General features: G+C 40.6%; 2 protein-coding genes across 8 annotated transcripts in view; one reads left to right on the top strand and one right to left on the bottom strand.

The window, feature by feature from the left end:
* LOC148902665 (mitogen-activated protein kinase kinase kinase kinase 4-like) overlaps positions 1–13220 on the bottom strand; it is a 29046-nt gene extending 15826 nt beyond the window's left edge. For 3 of the 5 annotated variants that reach the window (XM_089018672.1, XM_089018904.1, XM_089018827.1), the window contains exons 1-14: positions 12961–13220; positions 11792–11857; positions 8850–8906; positions 8178–8303; positions 7124–7234; positions 6156–6246; positions 5925–6055; positions 5796–5850; positions 4654–4732; positions 4129–4304; positions 2736–3103; positions 1076–1231; positions 405–491; positions 179–331 (exon numbers count right to left, since the gene is read on the bottom strand). In XM_089018672.1, coding sequence (XP_088874798.1) covers positions 179–331; positions 405–491; positions 1076–1231; positions 2736–3103; positions 4129–4304; positions 4654–4732; positions 5796–5850; positions 5925–6055; positions 6156–6246; positions 7124–7234; positions 8178–8303; positions 8850–8906; positions 11792–11857; positions 12961–13017 — 1713 coding nt within the window. In that variant the 5' untranslated portion in view covers positions 13018–13220. The remainder of the gene's footprint in view (positions 1–178; positions 332–404; positions 492–1075; positions 1232–2735; positions 3104–4128; positions 4305–4653; positions 4733–5795; positions 5851–5924; positions 6056–6155; positions 6247–7123; positions 7235–8177; positions 8304–8849; positions 8907–11791; positions 11858–12960) is intronic. The other 2 variants (XM_089018752.1, XM_089018978.1) reach the window with 1 other exon arrangement.
* Positions 13221–14204: 984 nt separating this feature from the next.
* Positions 14205–19517, top strand: chst10 (carbohydrate sulfotransferase 10). Of its 3 annotated transcripts, none has more exons than XM_089018347.1 (6): positions 14205–15217; positions 15402–15582; positions 15644–15750; positions 16209–16443; positions 16532–16637; positions 17584–19517. In XM_089018347.1, the coding sequence occupies exons 2-6, from the start codon at positions 15489–15491 to the stop codon at positions 18134–18136; spliced, it is 1095 nt and encodes a 364-aa protein (XP_088874473.1). In that variant the 5' UTR covers positions 14205–15217; positions 15402–15488; the 3' UTR covers positions 18137–19517. The 3 variants fall into 3 exon arrangements, with proteins under 3 accessions (XP_088874473.1, XP_088874315.1, XP_088874395.1); XM_089018189.1 differs by having other exon boundaries at positions 14208–15217; positions 16197–16443; XM_089018269.1 differs by lacking the exon at positions 14205–15217 and having other exon boundaries at positions 15352–15582; positions 16197–16443.
* The last annotated feature ends 1440 nt before the right edge of the window (positions 19518–20957 follow it).

Below are 20957 nucleotides of genomic sequence, written 5' to 3'. Positions count from 1 at the left end.
TAAAGTCACAGAAAAATGTATCCTGTGACTGTAAAGTGACCTTGAGAGTTATGAATGGCGCTTCTAAATGAAATGTAATATTATTATTGTAATCCAATCGAATAATTCTGTCCAAAGGCACACGTTGACCATTTGTTTCCCATCGGAACGGCGACGTAGTTCAAGGTGGAGCGAATACCTGAGGCTCCATGGGCCGGTGCATGGCGTTAGCTTCGGATGAGCTGCCGCCGTTTGAGAAGGCGTCTGCAGAGCGAGGGGGAAGAGGAGGCTGCTTGGGAGAAGGGGCGGCCTGAGGAGAGCCCTGAATATTTTTACGGTATCGTTCATCGGCCTGGAGTGAGGGAAACACAATGAGGGACAAAGACATAGAAATGGCGTGAGGTCAATTTGGTTGCGCGACTTACCAATAACATAGCCTGTTCGCGCAGTAGCTGTTCCTGTAGCATCTCTAAATGTCTCTGCTCCTCCTCGAGCTGCCGCCGGATGTACTCCTGTCAAAATCGACAACAATGTCCAGGTTTAAGGATGGGATGGAAATGTTTTGTTTTTTTTAACTCATTCACTGCCAGCTGATGTGCAAAAACGTGCCCACTCCAGTGCCTGGGTTTTTGTCATTGTCACTCAAATTCCGGGACACACAGACTATTGAGTTTTAGGACTACATCAACATTCAATACAGCGTTAGAAACATTAGACTCTCTACTTTCATCAGAAAAAAAGAGTTAATTCCTAAATTACATGGGTCTGGAGTTATATGAGCTTGAAATGAGGGCGGCGGTCCAAAATACAATGTAAAACATATTGGTTTATATAGCGCTTTGACAGTAGCTGAAGCTGGAACAAAGCGCTAACATGGAAAAAAAGGGAAATGCTGCCCCCTTGTGGAAAAGAAAACACATTGCTAGAGACCATATCGGCACCCAAGCATGAAAAAACAAAACCCGAACAAATTCGTCAATGGCGTTCCAAGTTATATTTTTAATTCCCGAATAAAACCGGAACAAATTTGGGTGTGGCACTCTATGTCCAAAAAAAAAACGTGTCGGTTGTCCTTTAACTTTTGAACAAAACAGACCTGCTCACGATCGTTCCTTCTTTTCTCATCTTGTCGACGTTCCTCCTCTTCTTTTCGCCGCCGATCCATTTCCTCCATGCGTCTCTTCTCCTCTTGCTCCCGTCGACGCTGATCGCGCTCCTGTTGTCGTCTCATTTCTCGTTCGCGTCTTTGTTGCTGCATTTGTCACACAAGATGACATTCAGTTCTTGCATGCGTGTGTGTGTGTGTGTTTGTATTACAAGTCTTGTGAGGACTACTAACATTTTATACGATGCGTAGTGAGGACGTTTTTGACAAGTGAGGACCTTATGGCCGGTCCTCACAAGTTTTTCATTGTAAAGGCTTTTAGAGGGTCTATATATGCATGTGTTCAAGTTTCAGAGAGGTCCTCACAAAATATATTTTTTTGGTGTGTATTTTCATTTCACTTGGATACACACTTTTTACTCACTGTGGGTGTTTATATGTGTGTGTGTGTGTGTGTGTGTGTGTGTGTGTGTGTGTGTGTGTGTGTGTGTGTGTGTGTGTGTGTGTGTGTGTGAATGAGAGGAAAAAGTTCATACCACATAAAGTAAAACAATATTTTTACCAAATTCACCACAGGGGTGAGGACTTTGAATGTACCCAATTTAGAAACCTCACTCCTGCTGTTATTTCAGTTTCAAGTCCACTTTTTATTTTTTATTTTTAAAGAAGTTGAAGTGGGAAATGGGGTGACATTTAGTATTTTTGGCGCCCTTTACAGCAGCTCCTGTATTTTGTTTTTCTACTTCTTCCTTTGCTCTTACTTTGATCACTTTGCTGCTGTGAAATGTAAACATTATTATTATTATTTATTATTTTAATTTTAATTTTATTATTATTTATTTCTCCAGTGCGAGACGAATAAAGGCTAATCCAATCCAAGTCAGATGGCCAGGCTTCAAATAAATAAAAAAAGAAAGAAAGAAAGAAAGAAAGAAAGAAAGAAATACACAAATACATAAATGATTGATTAAATAAATAAATGAATAAATAGAAAATAAATACATAAATAAATAAACACATACATACCTACACATAAATAAATAAATAAGTAAATAAATAAATAAATAAATGCATACCCACACACAAATAAACAAATAAATACATAAATAAATAAATAAATAAATAAATGATTGATTAAATAAATAAATGAATAAATAGAAAATAAATAAATAAATAAATAAATAAATAAATAAATAAATAAATAAACACATACCTACAAATAAATAAATAAATAAATAAATAAATAAATAAATAAATAAATGATTGATTAAATTAAAAAAAATAAATAAATAAAAAATAAATAAATAAACACATACCTACAAATAAATAAATAAATAAATGAATGATTGATTAAATAAAAAATGAATACATAGAAAATAAATAAATAAATAAATAAATAAACACATACCTACAAATAAATAAATAATTAAATAAATGGTTGATTAAATAAAAAATGAATAAATAGAAAATAAATAAATAAATAAATACGTACCTACAAATAAATAAATAAATAAATAAATAAATACATAAATAAATAAATGATTGATTAAATAAAAAATGAATAAATAGAAAATAAATAAATAAATAAATAAATAAATAAATAAATAAATAAACAAACAAACAAATAAATAAATAAATAAAGTAAATCTACCTCCTCGAGGCGCCGCCTCTGCTCCTTCTGCTGTTCAATACGCTTCTGCCTCTCGGCCAGTAGTTGTCGCTTGTATTCCTCCTGTTCACGAAGCTGCTGCTCCTGCAGCAGTTGCTGACGGCGCAGCGCCTCCGACCTCTCCTTGTTCTCCTGCTGGAGGCGGATGAAGTCTCGGCGCAGCGTCGACTCACCAGGAACGTTAACAATCGAGCTGGACCAGGAGAGCAATGGAGACGTGTTAAAGCGGAGTAGGACACGTCGTGAGGACTCCGTGGACATCGCGCTGAAAGCAAACCTTGGTTCTCCCTCCTGCTCCGCCGGATCTTCTTCCTCCTCCTCACTGCCGCTGTACTCGTACTCCGTCTCATCTGCGCACAGACGACATTCCAAGTGATGCAAATGTCACGCAAGAATAATAATACATTTCATTTATAAGCGCCTTTCATAACGCTCAAGGTCACTTAACAGTCACAGGATTAGTTTTTATGTAGGTGAGCAGAGGCAGCCACACGTGCCAGCGTTCACTCCACCCAGAAGTAACTCAAATAGATAGAAAGCTAGCCAGCTAGCCAATAGAGAGCTAATAGATAGCTAGTTAGATAGACAGCGATATAGCTAGCTAGATAGCAAGGTAGATAGCTAGCCAGACAGCTAATAGATAGCTAGCTAGATAGCCATCCATCCATACAGCTAACAGATAGCTAATAATAATAAGAATAAGAATAAGAATAAGAATACTAATAACACATTTCATTTATAAGCACCTTTCAAAACTTTCCAGGTCACTTTGCAGTCACAGGATAAGTTTTTATGTGGGTGAGCAGTGGCAGCCACACACGCCAGCATTCACTCAACGTGAAAGTAACGCAAATAGATCGAAAGCTAGCTAGATAGCAAGCTAAATAGCTAGCCAACTAGGGATACCTTAGCTCACAAACTTAATTGGTTCCCAGAAAGCGTGTGTAAGGGGAAAAGTGTGTATTCCAAACATTAATTTCCCACAGGAAACCAGCCAAATGAGAACAATCCGCTCCCAGGTCCGCATAAAACACAAGCCTCAACCAAATAAGCCCCAAAAATACACAAAATATACCTTATTGTATGTATAATAAATGTGCTATGCTTTTATAATTAAAGAAATAAACTGTACGGTATAATAAAGTGGTTTTATTGACCTTTGTGATGGTCGTTGATGGCTTGATGGAATAGATAGCTTTTTGCATAAAGGTCCTTTAGCTTTTCTATTCAATTTGTACAGATGGCTTGTGCGTGTTATTTGTGGAGCCTGATTGATAGCAAATATATAGATAGCGAGGTAGCCAGCTAGACATCCAGCTAGTTAGCCACCTAGATAGCAATAGGATATCGTTCACCAATGAGGAGGCACACGGACCTTTCTCGCCCCTTTTCTTCTTGGTGCGATCGATGTGGTCCTTCAACTGAATTCGGACCTGCCTCTCATTGGGTTGGTCACGAATGAAGGGGTGTTTGAGCAACTGTTCCGTTGGGGGTCGCTGCGTGTAGTTCTTCACCAGACAGCTTTCAATGAAGCTGAAAAACTTTTTGGACCTGGACAGTTCATCCATAAAAAGCAGAGAGAAGAGGAATTATGGGCCTTGCATACACAGCCCAATGTGTTTCAATGTAATTGCAATATAGCACAGTTATTTTGACAGTATCTGATTTTTTTAAGAACCGAAGTTTACGTCACTAGAACGCCTTAAGTGCAAAAAGACAGGAGTGGTGCATCGATGAAAAAGTTTCCTGAACCGTCATCTGTACTTCTTGGAAGGTGTCGGACGTTTCGCTTCTTATCCAAGAAGCCTCGTCAGCAAACTAAAGTTGTGCTGTACGACTGAGAGCCTACGCAAAACGATAGAAAGATCAATTTTCATTGAATGGGACAGACTCAGCTTACCATTTTTTGGATTTCAGTCTGGGAGGCGGGTTTCTTGGAATCAGGAAGAGTGCTCGCATAGGATGCATGTCACAAAGCGCTGCAATTACACATATCATAATAATTATAATAATAATACATTTCATTTAGAAGCGCCTTTCAAAACTCTTAAGGTCACTTTACGGTCACAGGATATGTTTTTCTGTGGGTGAGCAGCGGCAGCCATACGCGCCAGCGTTCACTCAACCCGGAAAAATTCCAATAGATAGAAAGTTAGCTATCTAGCTAGCTAGATAGCTAAATGGGCTAAATGGGTGAGCCTGCGAGATAGCTAAATCCATAATCCAAATCCATAGCAACACGAGCCAGCGTTCACTCAACCCGGAATAACTCAGATAGAAAGTTAGCTATATGGCGATAAGATAACTAATAGCTAGCTAGATAGCTAATAGATAGTTAGCTAGATAGATAGCTAATAGATAGAAAAACGAGAAAGCATTCACTCAACCCGGAATAACTCAAATAGATAGAAAGTTAGCCATCCAGCTAATAGATAACTAATAGCTAGCGAACTAGATAGCTAATAGACGGCAAATAGATAGATTAGATAGCTAATAGACGGCAAATAGATAGTTAGTTAGCTAGATAGCTAATAGATAGTAACACGAGCCAGCATTCACTCAACCCGGACTAACTCAAATAGACAGAAAGTTAGCTAGCTAACTAATAGACAATTAATAGCTATCTAGCTAATAGATAACTAATAGCTAGTGAACTAGATAGCTAATAAATAGCAAAATAGATAGTTAGCTAGCTAGATAGCTAATAGATAGTAACACGAGCCAGCATTCACTCAACCCGGAATAACTCAAATAGATAGAAAGTTAGCTAGCTAACTAATAGATAAATTGGCGTTTTCGTGTTTATTATGTTTGTTCAAAGTCATTATAAGTGCCTTGCATGCTGGGTCCGAGAGGACAGTCATTTCATCTGTGCTGTATGTCATGCATATTAGCATATTTGACAATAAAGCTGACTTTGACTTTTTTGACTTTGATAATGAATAGCTAGCTAGCTAGCTAGATAGCTAATAGATAGCAATCATGATACATCACAAACAAGCCCCGTGTTTCACATGGCGGAAAGCAAAAAGAAGCTCTTACGTGGAGCTCCTTCAGCCATCTCAATTGCAGTAATGCCGCAAGACCACAGATCACTCTGCAATAAAGAGCGTCGAGAGCCTCGTCAATCGCCTCGCACGTCTGCATGAGCGATCCAAAAGAGATTCTTACCCGGTAGTCGTATGTCGCATCTGGATTCTCGTCACAGGCGATGACTTCGGGGGCCATCCAGTAGGGAGTACCAATGAAGGTGTTTCTTCTGCCCACAGTTCGATCCAGTTGGGCACTGACGCCAAAGTCCACTGGGAAGGCGGAAAAGAAGACAGCAACAATGTCATAATTTTTTTATTTATTTTTTTTTTGGGGAGGGGGGGGGGCAAACGCGAGGACTTTTTAATATACCTAATTTGACTTCAGCGTTTTCTGTCAACAGGACATTCTGGCCCTTGATGTCACGGTGGATGACGTGGTGGGCGTGTAAGTGAGCCAGACCCTACCAAAGATGAAGACAGAGCACATTAAGTCATTTGACCTTCAAAAACTCATGAAAGCGGCCACTCCATTCCATCAAGCAGTCCGCAACCATCACAAAGGTAAATAAAACGACTTTATTATACAGTATAGTTTATTTCTTTAATTATAATACCATAGCACATTTATTATACATAAAATAAGGTATATTTTGTGTCATTTTAAGGCTTAGAAAATTATGTTTTATGGGGACCTGGGAACGGATTATTCTCATTTTAATGGTGTTCTATAGGAAATTAATGTTTGGAAGACACACTTTTCGCCTTACACACACTTTCTGGGAACCAATTAAGTGAGGTATCACCGTCCGTACTTGCATGCTGGTTTATATAGCGCTTTAACAACAGCTGAAGTTGGAACAAAGCGCTTAACATGGACAAAATGCAAATGCTGCCCCCTTGTGGAAGGGAAAAAAACATCGCCAGAGGCCATGGCTAGCACATTATCGGAACGCAAGGATGAAAAAACAAAACCCAAAAAATTAGAAAGTAGAAAATGATGTATTTTGGGGACCGGGGAACGGATTATTCTCCTTTTAATGGTTTCCTATAAGAAATTCATTTTTGGGATACACACTTTTCGCCTTACACACTCTGTCTGGGAACCAATTAAGTTCGTAAGTCAAGGTATCACTGTATTTGGCGATTTTACATGAAAAAAAGCTACCTAAATAATTCTGAGATGAAACGAATTGATTAAGTTGATCATTGTCAATGAATAAGTTGTGAAAAGAGTTACAAAAAACAATCGGTGATATGACTGAACAAGGTCAACTTTTATAAATGTATGAGTTACAAAACAAAAAACAAAGATGAAGTGAGAGGAAGCAGAGCGCTTACTCTGAGAATTTCTCTCGAGATGTAGGCAATCCAATCTTCCTTGAGCTGGTTGCCCTTGGTGTTCTTCACGAGGTCCGTGATGGAACCAGCTCCACAGAACTCCATCACCAACTAAACACACCAAAATGGACAACAATTAAGCAACACACACAGAACCAGTTCATTATACGGTACAATATAAAAAGTGAGAAATACAAAACACATTTTCAAAATGGCAATAATTTTTCAAATGTTAGCATTATTAATAATAATAATACATTTCATTTGTAAGCGCCTTTCAAAACTCTCAAGGTCATTTTACAGTCACAGGATCAGTTTTTTTTCTGTGGGTGAGCAGCGGCCGCCACATGCGCCAGCGTTCGCTCAACCCTGAAGTAACTCAAATAGATAAAAGCTAGCGAATAGATAACTAATAGCTAGCGAATAGATATCTAATAGCTAGTAAATAGCTAGCTATTTGCTAGTGAATAGATAGCCATTAGCTAGCAAATAAATAGCTAATAGCTAGTAAATAGCTAGCTATTAGCTAGTGAATTGATAACTAATAGCGAGCGAATAGATAGCTAATAGCTAGTAACTAGTTAGCTATTAGCTAGTGAATAGATAGCCAATAGCTAGCAAATAGATACCTAATAGCTAGTAAATAGCTAACTATTAGCTAGTGAATAGATAGCCATTAGCTAGCAAATAGATAGCTACCAGCTAGCGAACAGATAGCTAATAGCTAGCGAATAGATAGGCAATAGATAGCCAATAGCTAGTAAATATATAGCTAATAGCTAGTAAAGAGCTTGCTATTAGCTAGTGAATAGATAGCCAATAGCTAGCAAATAGATAGCTAGTAAATAGCAAGCTATTAGCTAGTGAATAGATAGCCATTAGCTAGCAAATAGATAGCTACCAGCTAGCGAACAGATAGCTAATATCTAGCGAATAAATAGCCAATAGCTAGCCAATAGCTGGCAAATGGATAGCTAATAGCTAGTAAATAGCAAGCTATTAGCTAGTAAATCGATAGCCATTAGCTATCTATAGTACAGACTCGAGGACGTACCCAAAGTTGATCGTCATGTCCAGGTGGACTCTTTTTGATAAATGCGCCATAGTAGGTGGCAATGTTTCTGTGGTGAGAATACTTCTTCAGCATATTAATCTCCAGTTTAATTTCCTCCTCTTCATCCTGAATTCAAACAAAAGACACCAAGGTTGAGAGAGAGAGAGAGAGAGAGTAAGGTGCATATTCCACCATGACGTCCCTTATCCACTGGTGAAAAGGATGATTTGATCATTTCCTCTTACATCTAGAACTGCAAAGCGGGTCCAGAAAGTGCATAAGATTGTCTGTCTTTTGTGTTGTCACATGATTTGTTATTTTTTGTTGTTGTTGTTTGACTTCAAAATGACGCCGCGAGAGTGGCCGCCTTTACAGCAGCTCCGGTATTTTGTTTTTCCATTTCTTTCTTTTCTTCCTTTCCCCTTCCTTTCATCATCCGAGTTACGACCGGCGCGAGTTACGACCACCCATACTTACGACCACCAGACCCTTTTTTTTTATTCTACGCCTGTCACCGTGACGCGCAAGCAGCCGGCAATGCGTACTACAATTTTGGCCAGCCAGCATGTCACACACTTGCACAGCAATCTACTGCGTGACTACACTCATTACAGTAGTTTACGTTGCAGATACCGTCTCGGCATAAATTTCCTAAAAAACACGAGGATTCACCTCTGTGACATCCATGACCTTGATGGCAGCCAGCTGTCCAGTCTTGACATGTCGTCCCTGTGAGAAGAAATGGCACCATTGGTTTCAAAATCTCATATATTCAATATTTAAACACAGGTGACCGAAAATCCCAAAATGTTAAACTTTAAAACATAATCAATCATACATTATGACGTACACAACACAAAATTATTGTGGCAAGCTTGTTTCATACCTGCCGACTTCTACGGTTTTGCTATAATGAAATTAAGGGATAATAATAATAATAATAATCATAATAAATGTCATTTATAACCGCCTTTCAAAACTCTCAAGGTCATTTTACAGTCACAGGATACGTTTTTTTCTGTGGGTGAGCAGCAGCAGCCACACAGGCCAGCGTTCACTCAACCCAGAAGTAACTCAAATAGATAGAAAGCCAGCCAGCTAACCAATAGATAGCTAGCTAGTTAGATAGACAGCCATATAGCTAATAGATAGCTAGCCAGACAGCTAATAGATAATAATAATAATAATAATAATAATAATAATAATAATACATTTCATTTACAAGCGTCTTTTAAAACTCTCACGGTCAAGTTTTTCTGTGGGTGCGCAGCGGCAGCCACACGCGCCAGCGTTCACTCAACCTTGAAGTAACTCAAATAGATAGAAAGCTAGCTCACTAATATATAGCCAATAGATAGCTAATTGATAGACAGCTAGCTAGGTAGCTGGATAACTAATAGATAGCCAGTTAGTTAGTTAGCAAGCCAGCCAAATAGCTAATAGATAGCAAATAGATAGCCAGCTAGGTAGCTAGCTAGATATTTAAATCTATGATGGGTGTTGTCAGTGAATAGCGATCAACATTCTATTTTCAATTCCCAAATAAATTCGGGAATGTCAGTGAATGAGTTAGCTTGTCTTATTGCCCGGACTAAGGAACCTAACAAAGCACCCTGATCCTGGTATGTCTGATATCAGCTGCCCCCTGACCCTCAAAAATGAAAAAAAAAAAAGGCTGTGAAGCGCATTAGTGTTTGGGGAGGGGAGCACAATGACTAATTCGCTGTTTCTTGACAACAAACAGATCTCTCAGTGTTTAAAGGACAACCGACACCATTTTTTTGTTTCCTCAATGACATCAGAAAAACGTTTGATAGCATCTAAAATACCCAAAACAAGCAGGCTGATATTTTTAGTCAAATGCAAAACACCAATAAAAATGACTTAAAAGTGTCCCAAAACTGCCACAAAATGAGCTCGGAACTGGGAAAATACAGGAAGTCCCGCCTCCTTGTCCGTGACGTCACGCCAGGATACTCCTTCACAAACTGCCTTGCTCCAGAATCAAAACAATGGCTTCAGATTGGGAGAAGATGCTTTCTTGTTACTCATCCAGTTATGAATATGATTCAAATAGTTCTGAAGAGGAAAGCAAAAATGTTTGCAATCAATTAAAGAAGTTCTTCCGGATCAATTCGAGCCATCTGGACAAGGGGGCGGGACCTTCTGAAACTCACCATTTCCGGGGGCATTTTGAAGTAGTTTTGGGACACTTTAAATCATTTTTATTGTTTTTTTGCATTTGACTAAAAATATCAGCCTGTGTGCTTTGGGTATTTTAGATGCTATAAAACGGTGTCGGTTGTCCTTTAAGGCAGTAAATCAAAATGTGTTCCGTCTTCCTGCATGCAATAAGATTAGTCATTTCCCCATTCATGTCTTGTCATCCCCTTATCTGTAAGGTGGGTGACGAAAGACAGGTGATGAATCAGGCATGATTCACTCTTTTACTTGAAAGCTCACATATGGTTCCATAAGCTAGCTATCAATAGCAGCTTTAAATTTTAGTCAACTGAGCAGAGACAAAGGTGAGGTCATGTTTTTGCAGCAACGTACAGTGATATCTCGGTTTACGAACCCCCTGGCTTACGAACGTTTCGGTTTACGAACGTTATATTTATGAACATTTTACCTTGGCATACGAACTATTTTTCGGGATACACACGGAGCGCCACAATGAGTGATGTGTCGTTCGCGAACCAGCCCGTTCTCCTAACAAGAAAATGGCATCCGACTGTTTTTGTCCTCAATTCCTCGCCCCTAGTCTTCAGTTAAAGCCACGTGATTGGTCAAGAACGCAGCAGTGAGGGGAGGGGGGTTTAAACATTAAAGGGACGGGCAGACGACAGAAAGAGTGTGACAAAATGGATAGAAAACAGTGACATTTGGACTTGTTTCAACTTTGATAGTTCAAAGGCAGAGTGTAGACTGCAAGGTTAAAATATGCCATCAATCAGGCTCCAGAAACAACCCGCACGAGCCATCTGAACACTTGATGGAAAAAGCTATCAACCCAGCTAAACAGAACACAATTGGTGAGGAACAAGGTAAAATTATGGCAGAGAAAGCACTTACAAGGGATCATTCCCTGTGAGACTAATAAAGGCAAATCCAATCCAATCCAATTCCTCAAGATGGTGATAGAAGAAGGCTACATTTCTCATCGAGTCTTTAATGCTGATGAAACCGGTCACTCCATTCCATCAAGCCATCAACGACCATCACAAAGGTCAATAAATTTCTTTAATAATACCATAGCACATTTATTATACATAAAATAAGGTATATTTTGTGTAGTTTTAAGGCTCAGAAATTTAGAAAAATATGTTTTATGGGGACCTGGGAACGGATTATTCTCATTTTAATGGTTTCCTATGGGAAATTATTTTTTGGGATACACACTTTTGGCCTTACATACTCTGTCTGGGAACCAATTAAGTTCGTAAGCCAAGGTATCACTGTAGTCTGAAAGCAACATTTGCAAGATTTCCATTTATAAACGGGAGTTGTTTTGTTCTCAGGAGTGGGGAAAAAAACTCCAACAAAATAAAAGCAAGTTTGTGGTGATCATCTGTCTCCTTCAGGACAGAGCACGCAGTGCGCCTTCAACCAACCTTGTATACTTGCCCGTAGGTGCCATTTCCAACCACCTCCACCAATTCAAATATCCCGGCTGGGTCCTAGAGGAGAAAAGACAAGTGACTTCAGTGGACGTGAAGAAAAGAAGATATGCGCGGTCAGCCAGCTGTTGTCCTCTGCTTTAAAGGACAACCTATGTCACTTTTTGGTTTCTTAACTGACATCAGAAAAAACGTTTTATAGCATCTAAAATACCCAAAACACGCAGCATGATATTTTTTATTCAAATGCAAAACAACAATAAAAATGACTTCAAGTGTCCAAAAAAAAAAATGAGCTGCGAATTGGGCATTTTCAGAAAGTCCCGCCCCCCAGTTCGTGACGTCACGCCAAGACGTCTTTCATTTCTGGAGAATCAAAACAATGGCTTCAGATTCGGAGAATATGCTTTCTTGTTACGCATCCAGTTATGAATATGATTCAAATAGTTCTGAAGAGGAAAGCATAAATGTTTGCAATCGATTAAAGAATTTATTCCATGCCATTTTGAGGCAACATTGGGGAGAAACAATCACCAGAAAAGAGGCACAAAATGGCGACCTCCTGTGGCCACCTCCGTTTCCACAGGCTGATAAATTCCTTATATGGACCTTGGACACCCTCTTCTGGTGGCTTTTGGGTGCAACACAAGGTTTTCAGACCAAACAATACAGCAAAATACATTGACGTGATGTGATGAAAGGACTGCTACAATGTGTCCTTTTTTTCGGTCAGAGGCGTTCCTTCAGTGACGTAGCGTGAGGACTCGTCACCAACTCAAAAAGAAGACTTCTGAATATTCTGCGCGAGTCTCAAAACGTAAAAATAGCTATATGCGGTGGAATCTTATTAAAATACGCTCAGTAGGAGTCATTTGAAGCCATTTTACAAATTATGGACACAAGTTGTCTGGAGACGTCGGTTGTCCTTTAAGCCCCATGTGCCAAATACATGTGGAACAAAGGAAAAGCAGACAGCGGCAACACCTCGCGGCGACTCGCCGCTCGTTTTCGCCGCTTCGCTCAATGGAAGGCGTTTGCGTCTCTATAAAAGGACACCCACGTTGGCCAAACGCTATGGCGTGAGCTTTGTCGAATTGCGTTAAATACACGCGAGGGAAATGTTACCAAAAAAACCCACACGGGTTCGTGTCGGAAGCACTCACCCGCAGTGAAGCCAAGTCGATGTCCACCAGACTTTTAGCTGGGGAGTCGTTCGCCATCTTTCATATAAACCCCGTGTTTCCCTTCACAGCGACTAGCGTGTCCACGGATGTCTCATTTGCGGGTGTTTTGAGTTATGGATGGAACGTATTCCTCTTCCTTCTCGGCAGTGGACGCTTTGCTCTTGCTACTCCATGTTGAGGTGGCAGCGGCGGACTCCCGGTTAGCTCTCGAGCCGCCCTAGCCGCGGCCCCCCGAAGCAACATTAGTGACTTCCGCCTATAACATTTCAACATAAAAGGCGCATTTTCGAACATCGCCTTGAATAATGATTACGATCTTTAGCTTTTTGTTTGAGGCACCGTGAATATAAACGACGCATTTCAGTCGAATATTTAATGGTGGGATAACGTTTCTGGATTATTTGTGAGCATCAACGGCGACTCTTTTTGTTAAATGTGCTACATCGAAAGTATATGGGTGTAACTTCCGGGATTTTTTTGGCTTTTTACTTGCATCCCGTCAGCTTGCCGCACCGATCTCCTCTGAAACCCCTTTCAAACGGCTCTCCGTACATCTTTAGGACTCAGTTCACAATACGATATATATTACAACGCAGCTCCCACCCATTAGACGTCGTCCGAAGGAAATGTACAACTCCATCCACACGCTTTGTGGTCATGCGCACGAAGACTTCATTGTCAATATTGGTCAACAAAGGGTGTGGCAAATGAGCCATCTCAGAGGTGATGCTCGATGTGTATGCAATAGCACGAAGTGGCACAATTACTTAAAAAAAACGCTTTAACTCAAGTACAGAAATCATTTTTGGGAAGACATTCCCAGTCAATACTGAGCAAAAGTCTAATTCAAGATACAATGACGTCTTCACGTAAGTGTATAGCGAGTAGAAGTCGGGACCAGTGACGCACAAATGGAATTTTGGGGGGATGGTGGCCAAGCTTATCAATTGAAAAGTAATGAAATGTCGTAACAATAGACTACACACGACCAAACTGTCATTTGTCTGTAATCCATCCATCTATGCAGTGTGTGTCTGATCCGCTTCATCCTCCTCATAAAAGGTGGAGACGATTGCAGTCTAGGGATGTGTCGTTCAGGAACGAAGCGGCTTTAATAACCGGCTCTTTCACTGTTAACTCCGTAGAAGATAGAGGGGAGGGTTTTACACACATTAACACAAACACACACACACAAAGACGTTCAGGAGGGAGGGGTTAAAGACACAGCGGCACACTTTATTTAAGCAAATAGAATCTTCCCCTCACAGGTGAGGCACTTGGTATTTTTCTTCATGCCAATCTTCGCTCACATTATATTTTATTTTTTGTAGCACTACAGGTTGAGTATGTTCAGAAGGATATAAATACAGCCAAATATTTTTAAATGATATATTGTGGGTTTTTTTTACATTAGCCATTCATTTTACAAGTTATTTCACCTTATTTTTGGTAGTACATTAATTTAAGCAACAAAAACCCCACAGTTGATGAGGAGAAACAAAGGACAACCAGTGCTTTTGTCAGCAGGTGGCGGGTTTGTGCTTCCCAGTTTGTAACACACCTTGAGTCAACACAAAAAAACGAAACAAAATTGACACTTAAAGGACAACCGACACAAATTTTGGGGTGCCGAACTGACATCAGAAAAACGTTTTATAGCATGTAAAATACCCAAAAACACACCCGCTGATATTTTTAGTCAAACGCAAAACACCAATAAAAATTTAATTTAAAACAGATTCTTATTTTACAGATAGTGTTTTTTTTAGGTGTTCAAATACAGGAAATTCTGACATGTTTCAGCGTGAGACGCCGAAACATGTCAGGTATTTGAACACCGACAATACACTGGCTGTAAGATAAGAATCTGTTTTAAATTAGATATCAGGTGGACAGGACGAACTTAATACAACTACCAATAAAAATGACTTAAAGTGTACCAAAGTGGCAAGTTTTGCGCACGTGACGTCGCCACATCGCGAAGGAAGAAACCAAGCGTCGCGTTCAATTTCCTGCACCGCTTCGCACTTAGCGCGGAATGGAGGCGTGGTTGTATTCAGTCGCGGTCCTGAGCACGAGATAGGCACACAGAGACATTTCCCTCGTATTATTCATGGGGGCGATCGGTTGACTGTCATCGAAGAAATCAGTTTGACACGGACACGCGCACGGCTGCTGTCCCCGCGCCTTTCGCCAACAACAACCAAAGACGCCATCGGAGCATCCACGCGACGAGGTATTTTCCACTTGCGTTGCTTTTGTCCACTGTTTAGCGCTAATGGCGCCCCAATAAAACCGCTAACTTTTTGGGGAGCTAACGGCTAGGCTAGTTGAACGAGTCAATTGGTTTGTCGTCCATCTCAGGAGCATCTGCTCGACCGTGAACACAAGTGAGATGTTTGCGATGTTCCGTCGTGCAGGCGCGACGGCTTGATGCGCAAAGGCGGGACGTCTCGAGGTGTCGACGGCTCGGAAGCTTCTTCCTTCGGCCGCCGTTTGATGCAGCGATGCGGCACCATTGCTTGTTCCTCGGGGCTTGCGGTTGGGTGCTCCTCATCCTCGGATTTGTCACCAAGTTTATTAGCTACAAAGCTATCGATGGTGTGTGTTCCTCTCGATCGATCGATTGACTGATTTTCTCACCTTCGTTGATTTTTTACAGAATATGAAGCGCGAGGTGGTGGTCAAAGCACGACCGTGTCGGCAAATACGGAAGGGAAGTTTCAGATACTCACAGGAGGAAAACCGGTTTCACATAAATTAAATCAGGCAAGTCGCAATACAAAGACAATCCGTGGATTATGAATCATTGACTGTAATTAACTGTCATTGTCACTCAAATTCCATGACCCACAGACTATTGAGTTTTAGGACTACATCAACATTCAACGCAGCGTTAGAAACCTTACTCTCTCATTTTCATCAGGAAAAAAAAAAGAGTTAATTCGCCACAGGAGTGAGGACTTTGAATGTAGCCATTCAGAAAGCTGCTGTTATTTCAGTTTTAAGTCCACTTTTTCTTTCTTTGTTTTTTAAACAAGTTGAAGTGGGAAATGGGCTGACATTTAGTGTTCAAATGTAACACTAGTTCTTCTCTAAACGTATCAGCATCCGTGGCCATCATTCCTTATCTGGAGTTATCCGGACCTCACAAAACCATTGAAACAGGAATGTGTGTGTGTGTGTGTGTGTGTGTGTGTGTGTGTGTGGGGAAGGGTGTTGAGCAGAGCCTTCAGTCCTCAGGCGCCCCAACAATGTCAGAGTGGGACTCCATTGTTGAAACACGCCAACAACTGCTCAGCGCCGTATGTCAGAACAGCAGCCTTGGAAATCTAACTCGCATCCCCATCAGCAAGTTCGTCCTGGATCGCATTTTTGTCTGCGACAAGCACAACATTTTGTTCTGTCAGACCCCCAAAGTGGGAAACACGCAGTGGAAGAAGATCCTCATCGCACTCAACGGTACGTCAGAGATGCTTTGATTGACAACCTACCTACGCGGCGCTTTGAACTGGTCTGCTAAGTTTCGGTGCTTTTCGTCCGTCCTCAGGAGCTTTTTCGGGTGTGGAAGAGATCCCGGAGAACCTGGTCCACGACCGTGAGAAGAATGGCCTCCTTCGCCTTTCGTCACTGACGCCTCAGGAAATTACGCACAGGTGACGACCTCTTTGCTACCTCACTAAGCCGCTGAATGGATTTTTGTGCTCATTCACTACCAGACCAACGTTTGAAAAATATGCCATTCATTCAAGGTGGCCCTTATAATGCGGCGCACCTTATGTATGGAAAAGGATTTGATATGTCATTCGTTAAAGGTGCGCCTTATATTCCAGAAAATACGGTACATATTTTTGAACACACCTGCGATGATGATTTTCATTCTTCCGAATACAGACGCTCCCCTACTTACACACATTCGAGTTACGAACAATTGTACATATGAAAATCTTTGTCGTCATGAGCATATATTTTATTAAATGTTTATTTTTCAGTACAAACCAATACAGGTTACTTATAAAAGCCTTAACATACTTATATAAGCCTTAAACATACATTCCATACAAAATATAGGACTGAAGCAACTTAAGAACGAATTCACCTTACGAACGACCGTTTGGAACGTATCTCGTTCGTAAGTTGGGGAGTGTCTGTTTACCGAATATAGGCAAACCTATACAGCTTACTTATACAAGCCTTCAACATATATTCCATACAAAATATAGGACTGAAGCAACTTAAGAACGAATTCACCTTACGAACGACCGTTTGGAACGTATCTCGTTCGTAAGTTGGGGAGTGTCTGTTTACCGAATATAGGCAAACCTATACAGCTTACTTATACAAGCCTTAAACATACTTATATAAGCCTTAAACATGCATTCCATACAAAATATGGCACTGAATCAACTTACGAACGAATTCACCTTACGAACAACCGTTCAGAAGGTATCTCGTTCGTAAGTTGGGGAGTGTCTGTTTACCGAAAAATAGGCAAACCTATACAGCTTACTTATATAAGCCTTCAACATACATTCCATACAAAATATAGCACTGAAGCAACTTATGACCAAATTCACCTTACGAACGTGTTCTGCTTCACAGGCTAAAAACTTACTTCAAGTTTTTCATCGTGAGAGATCCATTTGAACGTCTGATCTCCGCCTTCAACGACAAGTTCATCAAGAACCCCCGCTTTGAGCCGTGGTACCGTCACGACATCGCTCCCGTCATCATCCGCAAATACCGCCGAAGCCATCGCGACACCGACCTGCGAGCGTCCGGCTTGCACTTTGAGGATTTCGTCCGTTACTTGGGGGACGTGGAGGGCCGCCGCCGCCTGGATCGTCAGTTCGGCGAGCACGTCATTCACTGGACGACGTACGCCGAGTTATGCGCACCGTGCGACATCCGCTACGATGTCATAGGTCATCACGAGACGCTGGAGCGGGACGCCGCCCACATCCTGCGGAGAGCGGGCATCGAGGGCTTGGTGTCCTACCCGGCCATCCCTCCTGGCATCACACGTTACAACAAAACCAAGATTGAGCTCCATTTCTCAGGAATTAGCAAACGCGACATCAGGCGCTTGTACACGCGCTACCAGGGTGACTTTCACTTATTTGGATACCCCAAACCGGATTTTCTACTGGACTGACGTGACTCTGCGTCGCATAGCTGGGTTCGATCGTCTCTCGCAAATAAACTGATACCTCGGTTTACGAACCCCTTGGCTTACCAACTTTTTGCTTTACGAACGTTACATTTATGAACATTTTACCTTGGCATACACACTACTTTTCGGGATACACACGGAGCTGACACAATGAGTGATGTGTCGTTCACGAACGAGCCCGTTCTCCTAAAAGAAAATGGCAGCCGACTGTTTTTATCCTCTATTCCCCACCCCCAGTCTTCGGTTAAAGCCAGGTGATAGGTCAAGAACGCAGCAGTGAAGGGAGGGGGGTTTAAACATTAAAGGGACAGGCAGACGACAGAGAGAGAGTGAGAAAATAGTGAAATTTGGACTCGTTTCAACTTTGATAGTTCAAAGGCAGAGTGTAAACTGCAAGGTTAAAATATCCCATCAATCAGGCGCCACAAATAACCCGCACAAGCCATCTGTACACTTGATGCAAAAAGCTATCAACCCAACTAAACAGAACAGAATTGATGATGAACAAGGTAAAATTATGGCAGAGAAAGCACCTCTCATTCCTCAAGATGGCGAAAGAAGAAGGCTACGTTCCTCATCAAGTGTTTAATGCTGATGAAACCGGCCACTCCATTCCATCAAGCCATCAACGACCATCACAAAGGTAAATAAAACGACTTTATTATACAGTTTATTTCTTTAATTATAATACCACGGCACATTTATTATACATAAGGTAAGGTTTATTATACATAAGGTAGATTTTGTGTAGTTTTAAGGCTTAGAAATTAGAAAATTATATTTTATGGGGACGTGGGAACGGATTATTCTCATTTTAATGGTTTTCTAAGGGAAATTAATTTTTGGGATACACACTTTTCGCCTTACACACTGTCTGGGAACCAATTAAGTTCGTAAGCCAAGGTATCACTGTACCGTGTCACTTATTGGTGGCAACAGTCACTCAAATGCAACTGACTGTCGTTTTTGTAGCACTGGCAAAGTAGTTTTGATACACTGTATGAATGGTAAGCTTTGAGAAGGTCTATCAAAATGTCTGTGTAGGCTTTCAAGTCGTACAGGAGTGGTCCATCGATGAAAAGGTTTCTTCAGCCGTCACCTGTACTTCTTTGAAGGTGTCGGACGTTTTGCCCCTAATCCGAAGAGCTTCGTCAGCGAATTTAAATTGTGCTGGTAATCCAAGAAGGGGGAACGTTCTGGGACAGGTGTCGGGCAATCGCAGCAGCTCTGAGCCAAGGTTGAATCCAGTAGTGAATGGGCTGTCAGGGCCTGCAATGCCTTCTCTGCTAGCCTAAATATATCTGAATCACAGAATCTATTTTGTCCATAATTTCTTCTTAAATAATTCCAAATTGTCTTTTGACTTCCTTGTGTTACTTTTCCAATGTTGCTCTGCTTCCAGATGTGTGATTTCCTTTTTAAAGGACGACCGACACCTCCGGACAGGTTACGTCAATAATCTGTAAAATGACTTCAAATGACTTCTACTGAGCGCATTTTACAAATATTCCACACAAAAAAAATTGGTGGTATTATTATTATTAGTTTATTTTCTGTCTCCACTTGAGAATGCATTTTGGCACCTTTCAGAGAGTTCTTATTCTTCCTAGGTTATCCATATTTTTTTTGTTTATTTACATCGAAACCACTGCCGGACATGCACTCGTTACGACGCTTTTATTTTGAAGGTGGTCCACGCCGCAGACTACCGTAATGCACAGTGTTGTCAATCGAAGTGGCGGCTCAACTGCAACCTTACTAACGACTCCATTTTTCCTGACATTTCGCGTGTGTAATATTTCATAGCGCAATTTTATTTACAAAATGCTTTTACACTCTCTGCATTGCTGTGAGGCAGGAATATAGACTATTAGTAACACTATTGATAAAGTAACAGGATTTATGAGCATGTGGTAAAAAAAATTATCCTGTTTTTAACAGTGGTCAGTCGCAACACTTTTGACGGGATTTTTGTCTTTCTTACAATGTTTATACAACATCTAAATGATATTACAGGGGAAAAAACCACGGTAAAATGTTTAATTTAACCGATTTCAAAATAATAATCCATTTGACAGGAATTTTTCTTCCCGGAAATTTGTTTCTTCTCGAGATTTTCGCACGGACTTGTTTTCACGGTGGTCGACGTCTCTTTTTACCTGTAGCGATATTTGTTTTCATTAACATAACTGCTAATATTTAATAACAGAAATTTCCCAGTACAAAATTTCTTGTATCTCGTAGGGTGTATATTAGGGTGGAAATTAAGAATGCAAGAAAATAAATACTTACATCCAAGTAATTGGGTGGCCCGCTGTTCCATTGGTTAGCTCGTGGACTTCACCGTGCAGAGGTTCTGGTTCCAATTCCAGTTCCGGACTCCTTGCGTCGGTTTTCGTACTTCGGTTTCATCCCACATTACAAAAACATGCATGGTTTGCGAGGATAAAGTGGATTAGAGTGGATGAATTGATATAAGCAATTTCTATACTAACATTTTTTTAGGTAGTCTTTATAATATATTTCAGGGATCTCAGCCAAGGGAAATTAAAATAGAGGAAAATGAAACAGATTAGCCTTGGGGGCCAAGGGGGTAACGAGTAGTCACACGGAACACGTGCACGTAAGATTTATATCAAAACAAAATCTCTCTATATATATAAATATAACCTATACTAGTGTGTATACTATTTACACATTAAACATATAAGTGTCAAAAATGCGATGATAATGTTTGGCGCAAGTTTAGCTGCCATATTTGTTTTCTCGTTTCATCGCGCACAATCTCGCGGTATTTTATTCC

Source organism: Hippocampus bargibanti, linkage group LG01, assembly GCF_051943395.1.
Source record: "Hippocampus bargibanti isolate YZ-2025 linkage group LG01, ASM5194339v1, whole genome shotgun sequence".
NCBI lineage: Eukaryota > Metazoa > Chordata > Actinopteri > Syngnathiformes > Syngnathidae > Hippocampus > Hippocampus bargibanti.
The sequence above is the reverse complement of the archived record's forward strand: the minus strand, read 5'-3'. Positions and strand labels throughout refer to the sequence as shown.

Coding starts and splice junctions, on each gene's coding strand:
- chst10 (XM_089018189.1), top strand. CDS start 15,489: ATGCGGCACCATTGCTTGTTCCTCGGGGCTTGCGGTTGGGTGCTCCTC. Junction 15,583..15,643: donor TAGCTACAAAGCTATCGATG/GTGTGTGTTCCT, acceptor GATTTTTTACAG/AATATGAAGCGCGAGGTGGT. Junction 16,638..17,583: donor CCTCAGGAAATTACGCACAG/GTGACGACCTCT, acceptor TCTGCTTCACAG/GCTAAAAACTTACTTCAAGT.